The sequence below is a fragment of the Elaeis guineensis genome, chromosome 1, assembly GCF_000442705.2.
Source record: "Elaeis guineensis isolate ETL-2024a chromosome 1, EG11, whole genome shotgun sequence".
NCBI classification, from domain to species: Eukaryota; Viridiplantae; Streptophyta; class Magnoliopsida; order Arecales; family Arecaceae; genus Elaeis; species Elaeis guineensis.
The window spans coordinates 159,810,004-159,822,799 of record NC_025993.2 but is presented as its reverse complement, the minus strand read 5'-3'; the positions used below and the strand labels follow the sequence as shown (position 1 = coordinate 159,822,799).

Here is a 12,796-nt window from a genome sequence, read left to right as displayed (position 1 = left end):
TTTTGCTCAAGTCCCTCCTGGACTTGGACCACCTTCGTTGCGATCTCCTGTCGCTCCGTCTACCGCCTCCTGCTCCTCCAGAAGCCCCCAAAGCTGAGCTACCGCCACCTGAGCTCAAAGTCGGGTTCTCCCTCCTGAGAATCTCGTTCTAAAGTATCACTGCGGTGACCTCGTCCATCTTGATAGTGCTCTTCCCCACTAGAAGAGCAGTCATCAAGGACTCGTACGAAGGGAGAAGCAACGCCAGCAAAACCAGCGCTCTGATCTTCTCCTCAACATTCTCGCCAACATTGAGGAGGTCAGTGAGGATCTTCTGGAAGTGGCTTAGATGCTCCTGCATGCTGTCCCTCAGTCATCCACAGTTGGTAAAACTGCTTTCAGAGAAAAAGAGTGTTGGTGAGAGACTTTACCATGTACAACTCCTCGAGCTTCGACCACAGCATTGTCGGAGAAGTCTCGCTCAGTACATAGATCACCACCTCATCCACCAGGTACATGCAGATGGTGCTCACCGCCTGCATCTATAGCCGTTTCTAATCCCGCATCTCCATGGTGGTCGGCTTCTCATCGCACAAGAGAGCATCGATCAACCTCTATTGGATGGGCACGTCCTTCACCCTTGCCTGCCACAAGGAGAAATTGCTCTTACCATCGAACTTGTTGATCTCTATCTTGATTGTTCCTGTCTTCTCCATCTTCAGTTTTGCTCACCACCACTGCAATTTGCATCCTTATACCGCCTTACTCTGATACCATTTATTGGGTGGATGTCTAGTCAGGACACCACCTCCCAAGATCTTTTCAGTACCACGCGATGCAGTAGGAAGAAAGAAGAAACAAAACAATCAAAATACGTGGATTAGCGACAAAAGGGCTCGCCTCCACGGGGCATACAAACTTCACTATGAAAAAAAAATTTACAAGAGGAGACCTCACCCTCAATCCTTATACACCCAATTCTGTCTCACTAGAAATTCTCCTCTCAAAAGCTCTCTCTCTCTCTTGGAAGACCCCCTGAACTCCTGAAGTGACCGACGTCCGCTATCCAGGAGCCTCCTGCTCCTTCTCTCACAGCATACAGCCTTCTCTCTCTCCTTCACGGGCTCCGATCTTCTCTGATTTTTGTGCGAACACAGCCCTCACGGATTTTCGTGAGATAAAACCAAGCCGCCTTCTCTCTGTTTCACCATTCAGCCCTATTTAAAGGGCTTAAACCTAATTAGAGAGGGATTAGGAGTCCAAAATGAAGCTAAATAACCTCCTGGACCGTCGGATCAAGACCGGAAGCCACCCACGTCATCCGATCGCATTTCGATCCACGAAATAGTGTCGTGGACCGCGAGAAATGCGTGGGAAACGCCCACGCGGTCCACAGGCCCAATCGTGGATCGGGGTATAGGCCCAAGCAAGGTGCCTGGGCCTGGGCTGGCCCACGCGCGCAGGCCTGGGCCGCGCCCGCACGCGGGCCAGAGCACGGGCTGGGCCGCACGCCCGGCTGGGCCGCACGCCCGCCTGGGCCGCACCCCCGGGTCGTGCATCCCACATGTTGGCCCCGCCTGGGCCGGGCATCGCCGGCCGCCGGCAGTCCTCCACCGCCTCGGGTCTCGTGCCGACTTCAAAAGCTCGTATCTCCTCCATCCGAGCTTCGTTTGGAGTGATCTTGGTCTCGTTGAACTCCATTTTTCACCGCGAATCTCGCTGTGGGCTCAATATGGACTGAATCTTGAGATGTCAAATCATAACAACACTGCTATGGCCATAGACTTAAGGACTCAGCCTCTTAAATTCCATTTTGATGCACACCCCACTCCTACAGTGGACCAACTATCGCCAACATCCACTACAATGGCTCATTAAGATCCATATTGATGCGTCAGTCAAACTCCAGCAGCCTCACTGCGAGCAGTAGTACCATCCCAGGTCAAAGAACCAGTCATACAACTGCAGCATCGAGAAAGTCTCTAACGAGTGAGCAGACATCTATATGACTTCTCGTGTTGGTCACGCTCAGTACTAGTTGTTCTCTAACAACCATCTGTACTCTCGTTCCAGTGTCTCTATACTGCAGACTCGAGACCCATCTGTTCGAAAGAAGCGATCCATGCACTGGTCTGTCCGGATTAATCACCATCTCCATGATGATCCTATGATCATAAGTAATTTAGGAATCAACTATTAATGACACATGTCTCAAATTCTCAACTCTTTGAGAATATGTGTCATTATCTTGTTAATCTCTTGGATGATTCATGAACACATAAATATGAATGGTAAAATAATTGTTCGATAAATACAAAATTATATCCTAGAGGTATGATATGCATCAGTCAAAATTGATTTCTAAGGCATACATCCAACATGATCAACATGATGGATGATTTGACACAAAAATATGAGTGTTGCATGTTCAATAAGATTTCAGATGTGTACACCAGAACTAAAGTTCTCTTTGTGGGTTGCATACGATATCCGCTTGATTAACCACACCTTGGACTATTCAAGATGAGAAGGGGATAAGAGATGAGTGTCACGTGTAAGGAATCCCAGCATAGCATCACCTAAGAAAACAGGGATGCCATATATCACCTTTTACGAATAAAGTAGAATCCTTATGTGGTTTTGGGCTAAAGGAATAATAATCCCATCACTGTCCCACAATACGTGTAGGATCGGGTTTGCTTTCTGGATCACACAGCGTGGGACCACCCAAATATGTCCTAAAACGAGAACAGCACAAGGAACATAATAATACATCACCATGCAGCAAGGAACCACGAATATATGTGAATGAGTGGGTTAAAAGATCATACCATAACACCATGGTGTCATCATATGGATCCTACCTGGAGCAGCCATGCAAGAGCAGCACCACAATCTACTTGGAATAGTCAAAATAAGATAAGATGCTAGTCAAGATCATGTAGAAAAAGAACCATATAAGATGTTATAACTTCTGAATGTCAAGAAGAGCATGCAAAATCCAATAGAAATCTGTGATGTTCGAATTTGATTTCATAGAATAAGCTAGCGAAGGTGCTCATTGTCCCATTAAATATGTATCGCCAATAAACAGAGTAAGAGAAAGGTTCACATGAGGAAACAGAAGGCAAGAATCAGAAAGGAACATCGTATCGGACCTCCTCAAGTTGAACCAATGAGAACTTATTCTGATGTCCCAAATTGTACCATTATTTGTGACTCCTAATAGACATACTAAATAGCAATAACCGAGTGATTACGACCCACCACTAAACAGTAGTGTTTCTCTTTTATCCTTGTTATTCGATGTTTCACCTGGAACCTGCACATGTTCTCAAGTGGAGCCATATCTATAAGAGATCATGATCCCACATCACCACTACGGTGACATAGAAGACAGCCAGAACAGGGGTGGTTAAGGTATATAAGTATAAACACAATCTCAAAGAAACAACTCCCGGCTCTTCTAAAGTATTTCCTACAGATCTTGAAAGATACATCTCTCAGCAACAAGGAGATGCATAGCAGTCTTAGCAAGAAAGCTCAACAGCTACACACATATATGAAATTATGGCCCTTTATAGTTTGGTGTTTCGTGAAGTGCTCCTATCGTTTTATCATCTCCCACAGTGATCCATTCCTGATTCAGTTATTTTACTTCACCTCTATCTCCTCCGCAGGTTTTCTAGCTTTGAAGATTCTCGAGCCAAAAAATGAATTGAACAGGTTCAAGAACTTGGATTTGTTTTTTACCTCCATTTCAGCATCGACTGTTTCAAGCATGGGGACTGTTGAAATGGAGGTTTTCTCAGACCCCCAGCTTTGGGTATTAATTCTTTTGATGTTTGTTGGTGGGGAGGTTTTCACATCAATGCTAGGTCTTCAATTCATGAAGGCCAGGTTCAATAGAGAGGGGCCAACCCAGAAAAGAGCTGAGTCACTCAGCACAGACCTTGAGTCCCCTACTTGCACCAACCTTGGTGATGCAAGCCAGCTCAAGTGCACTAGATTGGTTGACACTTCGTCCAAAATGCACTTGACAGAAGGAGAGCATCTAAAGCACGACGTGATCAAATACCTGGGCTATGTTGTGCTGTGTTATCTTATAGCTGCGACTTTGTCTGGCTCTTCATTTATCTCGGTATATCTAAGCTTTGTCTCAGGTGCTAGGGATGTTTTGGAGGGCAAAGGCATTAAGATTTCAACTTTCTCCATTTTCACAGCTGTCTCTTCATTTGGGAACTGTGGATTTATTCCAGCAAATGAAAATATGATGATCTTTAAGAAGAATTCCATTCTTTTACTACTGATTATTCCTCAGATTCTGGCTGGGAATACACTATTTCCTGTGTTCCTAAGATTCATGATATGGGTCTTAAAGAAGCTTACTAAAAGAGAAGAATTCAACTATATGCTCCAGCATCCAAGGGCCACCAGATATAAACATTTGTTGCCTCCAAAGCATTCTGGTTACCTGGCTTTCACAGTTTTTGGGTTTATTCTGGTTCAGATGGTATTGTTTTGCTCTTTAGAGTGGAATTCCGAAGCCTTGAAGGGGCTAACCTCTTTTCAGAAAGTAGTAGGTGCTTTGTTTCAATCGGTAAATTCAAGACATGCTGGGGAATCCATCATTGATCTCTCCACACTATCCCATGCAATCCTGGTGCTATATGTGGTCATGATGTTAGAGCTCTCTCTCTCTCTCTCTCTCTCTCTCTCTCTCTCACCCACAAGGTTTGTCATATTGGTCAATATTGTACCATACTAGGTATACTGTACCTAATGGTATCGAATCGGTACATAATTTCGTACCATACCAATACTCAATATGCTTCGCCATCTCATATTGTACCATGTACTGTCACTATGATATGATGGTATCAGCATGCAATCCGATATCGAGATAGAGAACCTTGCTCTCACTCACACACAAAAATGAATCTACCAAACAATAGTTGTTTAAAGAATCTTTATGTGGTTGAATTAAGGATGTCATGCCTGAAAGCAACTCACAACTGAAAAGGCCTTCAACAAGCCTACCAACTACATAAAACATCAAACGAATGCTTCCCCACCCTCTCTCACAACATGCCATTTGCTATCCCATGCTTTCTCATGCGTACTCATCTTAACCTTATCTTGGACCTTTTATATCTAGGCCTCAGTCAATATATCAAGTCACCTTGAACATTGTGAATTATAAGTTTATGCAGAATACTCTTTCTTCCTCTCTAAGATCATCAACATTATTTCATGCATTAAATTAAATACAACAGCATCAAACAAGATCTAAGTGCTTTCTAGAGGAATATTAGCCTTCCAACGGGTCTAAATAAATATTAGGATGGTGATCTTTGTTGAGGAAACTTTATCAATATTATGACAATATAACATAAGATCAAAGCAGTTATGTTAAATCAATTAGATGACATCAGGGGGTTTTATGTTGCATGCACGAAAAGAACAGAGGTTTGCCACAATTGGGTTCCAATAAAATGAATACATTTTTTTTAAAAAAGAAAAATCTTTAACTAGATCAACTTATAAATCCAAATCCATATTTTGCAACTAAATTAGAGCATTGATTAAACAATGCACAATTTGGTAAGAAGTATAAACCAAAGTGAAAAAAATTGTGTCATAAATATGCTGAGCATGTGTGGTTGCTTAAGCAAACAAAAACAACCCAACAACTGAACTAACAAATTTATCATGCCATTCATTTCTTCAATGATAGTTCTTCCTCTAACTTATTTTCAGGTACCTTCCTCCATATACTTCATTTCTTCCTATTAAAGATGATGAGCGGCCTTCAGTAGATGAAAAGGAAGGAAATGAAAGAAGAAACCTTCTGAAGAGTCTGATTTTCTCTCAGCTTTCTTATCTTGTCATCTTCGTCACTCTCATCTGCATTACCGAAAGGAAAGCAATGATAGAAGATCCACTAAACTTTAATGTCTTCAACATAGTCTTTGAAGTGATCAGGCAAGTTTTTACACTTCTTTCTGCCTGATGTTCTTGAGATTTATTATGAATGACCTTCAAACTTTCATGAAAAAAGATATCTAAACTAGACAGCAATTTACATTGACAAACATCTAAAGTTTACCATTTGTACATGTAAGGCTAGGATCATGTCTGTCATCATTGTCACGCATGCATAGCATTTTGTTGTTCTACTTAAGCCTCATTGTTGCATCTTTAAGCTACAACTTTGCCATGATATCAAGTATAATGTTTTAAATATATCAGTTGCATAACTTTGATATGAAGGACTCCTCTTTTGACCTCGTTTGGTTATAGGATTGTTTCCCAGGGATAAGGAAGGCTGTTCTTGAAACTCTTATCACCAAGATAACTACTCTTCTTTAGGAGGATTGAATGGAATTGTTAGGATAGTCACCTGGTCCCGAGAATAATGGAAGCTAAGAAACAGGAATCACTTGGTTCCAGTACCGTCCTTTTAAATTGTTATCCCAGGGATAAGGGACATCAGGCGGTACAGGTATACACCCAGTCCCATGGACAGTAAACACACCATTGGGGTAGATAATGGGGATAATGTCTTCTATCATCCCTAAATCCCTGAACCACTGGACCTTTGATTACATATATAATGTAAAACCAGGATCCATATATCTAACCTCAAAACTGAATGCACAAGGCTTGCTCTATTTGTCCTCTTTTCTTAAGAGTAAGCCCATAGCTGTGTTGCCTGGATTGTTTGGTTTAGACTAAAAGTTTTTGCACCCAACACCTTTTCTTTTTTTAGGAAGAAAAATTGTTATGAAGAAATTCATAACATTGATTTGAGAATCAGACATGGATTTCTAGGAAGAAATTGTTAGACATTGAAAGAGTCTGACACTTGTCCATGCATTTAGCACCACGTGCACAAACTCTGGGTCTATGTAACATAACCCAAAATTCTAGTTTGACAAGGAATCAAAATTAATTGACAACTCCACATTAAACAACACAAGATCAACAAAGAAGAAGAAGAATTACTTATTGAAGTGAACTTCTCTGATTTCTAATTTGGTTCCTGCATGATGTTGCAGCGCATATGGAAATGTTGGGTTCTCGATTGGCTACAGCTGCCAGCGGCTGCTAAAACCTGATAGATCCTGCAAGGATGCATGGTATGGGTTTGTGGGAAGATGGAGCAACCAAGGAAAGCTGATCCTCATCTTGGTCATGCTGTTTGGAAGGCTTAAAAACTTCAATATGGAAGGAGGAAAAGCCTGGAAACTTGGCTAGCAAACCATGCCAAGTTCAAGCATCCTACTGAAAGTGCCTATATTATATATCCACTCTATTGGTAGGAATGTAGTAATGTAGCCAAGAAGACCAGCTACCACAAAGACGAGTTACGAATTCCTGGCACAAATAATGCAATCCATAACAGAAGATAAACACTGTTGATACATACTGCACTATGATTGCCGATTATAGGAATGATCAGTGAGTAAGATATTTTAAAAAAAAAAAAAAAAGGCTTTTTGGTACAATATCCAAATAACCTAAAATTTCAGTAATAGACGAAATAAGGAGCTTACCAGACCGCTTCCGACACGACTCCGGAGGGAGGCGGAGGGGAATGCCGTCGGAGTGATACCTACTGGCGGTGCTCTGATCCCTGGAACCGGAAATGAAGGGTGCAAAATAGTACATAAATTCTGATAAATCTCAATGTAGACTCGTTACCGCGTGAAGGTCTTAGGGTTTAGATTCAGTTTGGTTACCCGTTTAGCCTGCAAAAGTTGCAGGTTAATCAGAGCCTGCACCGGCCCATTTGTTGTTTGGGCTTCGAATTTGGACGGAACCAAATCAGCCCCGCCCAACAAGAATCCATAAATGTCCATCAAACCTAGCATGATCCAGAAATAGATTTATCAAATATCAAATCCCAACCCACGTACCATAAATCTTCTGCATCCCCGCACTTCTCCGAAGTTAGGATACTTTCTCTCGTCAAAGTTTAGACTTTGACATATTTTCCGGAAGGACAATGGTGGCTGATTGGGTAGCAAGATAACACTGATTTGGTATCGTGAAAGATCCTTTCTAAAAATCAACCTTTCAGATTCCATTTTTTCTGACCGTTTACTGTGTCCGTTTCTGCATGCTTTGAGATCGGGTTCTTATTCTCTTGGGTGTGATCATCGGCGATCTGGTCACTTGCCAGAGCCAACGAGGTGGTAGAGGATGGTGAAGGAGATGCGAGACCGTCCTGGTGTCTCGAAGGGCAGTGACTGGCTGGAGATGAATTGGAAACAGGTGCTGCAAGGGCAAACGGTGTGGATTTCGTCAGAATCGTCATCGAAGGAGGTGACGGAGCTCACCCGATGGTTCTCGAAGGTAGTCGAGGCCCCAGCGAAGGCCCTCCGGAAGCGATCGGAGTGCTAGACGGCATCTGCGGTGGTTGGAAAGAGCTTGGGGCGGCGAGTGTCACCGAAGTTGGTGGCCAGGGACTTCCGGCTCTGGGGAGGGATAAAAGGGGACATTACGGCATACGGGCTGGAGAGGGGACTGCTCTTTTTTTGGTTTAAGGAGACAGAGGAGCATGATCTGATCCTCCGATGGCTGAGGACTGTGGCCAGGTAGGCTTTAGCCCTCGAACTGTGGAGGACGGGGTTCTTTCCAATGGAGGGGGCGATCTCATCGGCACTCGTTTGGATCTGCCTTCCATGGCTCTCAGTGGAGCACTGGGATGAGGAGGCACTTCAGGAGGTGGTGCAGTTCACCGGAGAGTTGGTCTCCTTCAACGAATGCATGGTGGAGATGCATCGGTTGGGGTTCACTCGTGCTTGCATTCGGATCGATCTCGATCGCCCTTTGTGACAGGGAAGGGGCCGACCAGTCCTTTTTCGCAGTGCTTTGTATTGAAAGTGCCAAAGGAGTTTGCCTCCAGTGCGGACTCTTCCATCCATCGAAGGAGTGGTGTCGGACAGGGAGAGGCACTACGACAGCGGGGTTGGGCCCGAATAATGTACTCCGGGCGGAGGAGTCAAAAGGGGACCAGGGGATGACGGGCCCCCCTTGGGCCATGGCTGCTGGCCGTCCGACTGATGGAGCTGGGGCATGAGGCTGGGGCAGACGGGAGGAAGCCGGTGATGGGGTCAACCCGCCCCGAGTCACTGGCGAGTCAACCAGGATCGAGAAGTACTGCAGCTGATTCGGTCCGGGCGAACTCAGCGCCTGGATCCGACGGCTGGATTCGAGCATCCAAGATGCATGATGGAGGTCACATGCCGATCGCATCCAGATCCAACAGGCGGATGGCCGGCGGGGAACGCGGAGATCTGCACTAGGGGCAGAGGGCGGAACCTAGGCCCGAACCCATTCGACCCGTTGGCTAGCCCTAGGCTTATAGGCACGAACGCACACACAAGCGTGCTGGACGGTAAAGCGAGCGGCCCAGCCCATCCAAAGACGGGCCAAGCAGAAGATGGAAGTGGGACGCGGGCGGCGGGCTAGTCTAAGCGAGCCCGACCCCATGATTTTAATGCGGGTCGGGCTCCAGTGAAGCCTACCAGCCTAGATTTGGGCCTAGTAGGTTCCAAAAAAGCTAAAATAAGGAAGAATAAGGCCCAGGAAAAGGTCGTGGCCTCCTCATCCACGGATCTGGAGGTGTCAGGGGGATCTGAGGGCCCCGAAGTCTTCTTCTTTGCTGCCAGGGTCCCAATGGAGGTGGAGGAGGACCCACTGGAGCATGGAGGTGTGAGCCGAGAGCCTGGTGCCCCAGTGGTGGTAGGGGTGTCGGAGCGAAGGCTCGAGCTTGAGATGGAGGGCATCTCCTCTGGAGGTGAGGCGGTTGAGGACCTGATGCACATGGAGGCATCAGATGCAGGCCAGGGCCCGCTCATTAGGATGCGATGGCCAGACTCAGGTAGACCATCCACGATGAGAGTATAACCATAGAGATGGCAGACTCGATGGATGGCAAGGCTAGGGTGGATTCTCAGGATGATAAGGGTATGAGTGCAGGCCCTCTTTCTGGTGAGTCTTCTCCATGAGGATCCTACTTTGGAACTATCGGGAGATGGAAAAGCCCTCCTTTCGATCAACCTTTGGCCAGTTGATCCAGCAGCATAGTCCAGAGATTTGTGTGCTAAGCGAGACTTGCCTCTTTGGGGCTGGGCTGGATCAGACTAGACAGAGGATCCCTATGGCCTGAAGCTCTTATCTTAGTGATGTGGCATCGTGGCTTGATCAGAGTGGATGTATTCTATAGATATGAGCAGCAGGTGGTCCTAATCATCAACGGACCAGTCTGGAGGGCCTTGGCTCCTCTCTGATGTCTATGCACGCACTGAGCACAAAGACTGAAGGATGCTCTGGGTGAAGATTTCTAGACTCTTGATGCAGGATTTGCCTTCACCGGTGGCTGAAGACTTCCACTGTATCATGGGCCCCCACCAAAAGTGAGGCGGTAGGCAACAAGGGGACAACATAGAGTCCAAAAAGTTTAGAGATTTCATCAGCAGCACAGGGTTGATCGATCTCAATTTTATAGGCCCAAGGTTAACATGGTGCAACAACCGGCTTGGGTCAGCATGGATTTGGAAGAGGATTTATTGGACACTTACTTTTGCTAAATGGATCCAGCACTTTTCGGAGTATTGTGTTCCGCACCTGTCGAGGATAGCATCGGATCATTGTCTGATCCTTATCTCAACGGACAGTTTGGACCAGCCTAAGATCCTTTTTCGGTTCAAGAAGTACTAGATCTTTTATCCAAGATCGTGGGACTTGATCCGGGAGATGTGGAGGATGCCGATCCACAGAGATGTGAGGTACAAGATGACTCATAGACTGGAGCTAAAAAGACGTAGACTCTTCAGATGGAATCGCTTGGAGGTAGGTGACATCTTCTGACAGATCGAGTAGATCAAGATGGATATTGTGGAGCTGCATTAAGAGAGGACTAGGAGGGAGGCCTACACAAGCTAGAGATGGGGGAGCTGTGCGGTAAGCTCTCCGAGCATCACTCTCTATTGAGATAGCAGGAGACCTTATGGAGGCAGAAATCCAAAGTTCAATAGATTCGAAAGGGAGATCGGAATACCAGATTCTTCCATCAGTCCATCATAATCCGGAGGTCCGCCAATCGTATCAGGCAGTTGTGGAGGAGCGATGGTAGTGTTGTGGATGATAATGGAGGGATCTGAGTGGATATTCTTCAGTTCTTCAGGGATCGATGGATGGCATCATTGGGAGATGACTACCCCATCCCGGTGTCTAGCCGGTGGCTTGTATCTCCGCAAAGAGAATGATACTCTGACTAGCCTAGTGTCTTCTGCAAAGGTGCGTAGGGCCCTTTGATCTCTTAGAGAGGATAAGGCCCTAGAGCCTGATGGCTTTCTTCTACTGCTCTTCCATCATTTCTAGCCGATCATTCGAGAGGAGGTGATGGAGGCAATGCAGACGACCTTCGAGTTTAAGGGTGTTCTGGTGGAGTGGAAGCAGACCCTAGTCACCCTCATTCTGAAGAGGCCTAATGCTTCGATCCTGGAGCTTTTGCAAACCTATCTATCTCTGCACCACCCTCTACAAGATGTGTGCGAGGATTTTGGTTGGGCATCTGCAACCATTGATGCCCCGCCTGATTAGCCCGGAGCAGAGCATTTTTGTTCGTGGCCGATCTATCACTGATAATGTTATGTTGGCTCTAGAGTTTATGCACGACCTCCAGAGAGCTTCTGGTCACCACAGTCTCATGGCGATCAAGCTGGATATGGAACAGACGTATGATCGGATGAGCTGGTCGTTCCTTCGATGGATGCTCCAAGAGCTAGATTTCACGAAGGGGTGGATTAGTTGAATCATGGACTGCGTTGAGGCCCCAAGCTTTGCCATCCCTGTCAATAGCACTCCGATGGAGTTTTTTCATTCCTCTGTTGGTCTTCACCAAGATTGTCCCCTTTCCTCCTATCTGTTCATTTTATACGCTGATGCCTTATCTAGAGCATTAAGAGCAACAGTTCAAGGTCCGGCCCTGGAGCAGTATTGGCCTGCCCCTGGTATCCAGCCATTCTCGCTTCTTCTTTTTGCAAACAACTACCTCCTTATTGGGCGTGCCTCGATCCAGAATGTGGAGCACTTTGCTTCTATTGTCGGAGCCTACTGTTGGATATTAGGTCAGTTGGTCAACATTCAAAAGTCTGCTGTCATCTTCAGCCCAAGGATGAAGCCTCAGGTGAGACTGGCGATCAAGGAGAGACTGGGGATTCGGGAGCAAACGGGGATGCTGACCTACCTCAGAGTTTCAATCACGGACCGTCGCCTCAGTGGGCTGAGTGCAGACCTTTAGAGCAGCGGATCCAGAAGCATCTTCAGGGCTGGCAAGCTAATACCCGATCCTTCATGGGCAGGACGACTCTAGTACGATCAGTACTGAGCTCTAATCCGGTATACCTTTTGGTCAATACGATCATGCCGATTGCCTGCATTAGAGGGATAGAGCAGCAAGTTCATAACTTCTTGTGGGGATTCGGGTGCGATCGTCAGCGAGTCCATCTGCTATCTTGGGAGGTGGTGTGCCAGCCTATGCGGGATGGTGGCCTTGGGATTCATTCCTTAATGACGAAGAGGGAGGCTCTGATTGTCAGACATACGATCAGATTTCTGATCTAGCTGGACTGCTTGTGGAGTAGGGTGATGAGGGCCCGCTATAGTGGGTGGAGCCATGGGACCCCCATCTAGGCTGTCCGAGGCTGCTCTTTCATTTGGAGGGAGATTTGTGCTTAGAGGCCCGACGTTATGGACCAGATCAAATGCTTGATCGGGGATGGGCGCTCGATAGAGGTGACCT

The 12,796-nt window shown here is 46.1% G+C and overlaps 1 protein-coding gene across 3 annotated transcripts; it reads left to right on the top strand.

Annotated features, from left to right (window-relative positions):
- The first annotated feature begins 3,350 nt into the window (after positions 1-3,350).
- Positions 3,351-7,408, top strand: LOC105039413 (cation transporter HKT1;3-like). Of its 3 annotated transcripts, none has more exons than XM_073245916.1 (4): positions 3,351-3,399; positions 3,660-4,662; positions 5,740-5,964; positions 7,041-7,408. In XM_073245916.1, exons 2-4 carry the CDS (start codon positions 3,761-3,763, stop codon positions 7,237-7,239), a joined length of 1,326 nt encoding a protein of 441 aa, XP_073102017.1. In that variant the 5' UTR covers positions 3,351-3,399; positions 3,660-3,760; the 3' UTR covers positions 7,240-7,408. The 3 variants fall into 3 exon arrangements, with proteins under 3 accessions (XP_073102017.1, XP_073102013.1, XP_010913849.3); XM_073245912.1 differs by lacking the exon at positions 3,351-3,399 and adding an exon at positions 3,407-3,562; XM_010915547.3 differs by lacking the exon at positions 3,351-3,399 and having other exon boundaries at positions 3,407-4,662.
- The last annotated feature ends 5,388 nt before the right edge of the window (positions 7,409-12,796 follow it).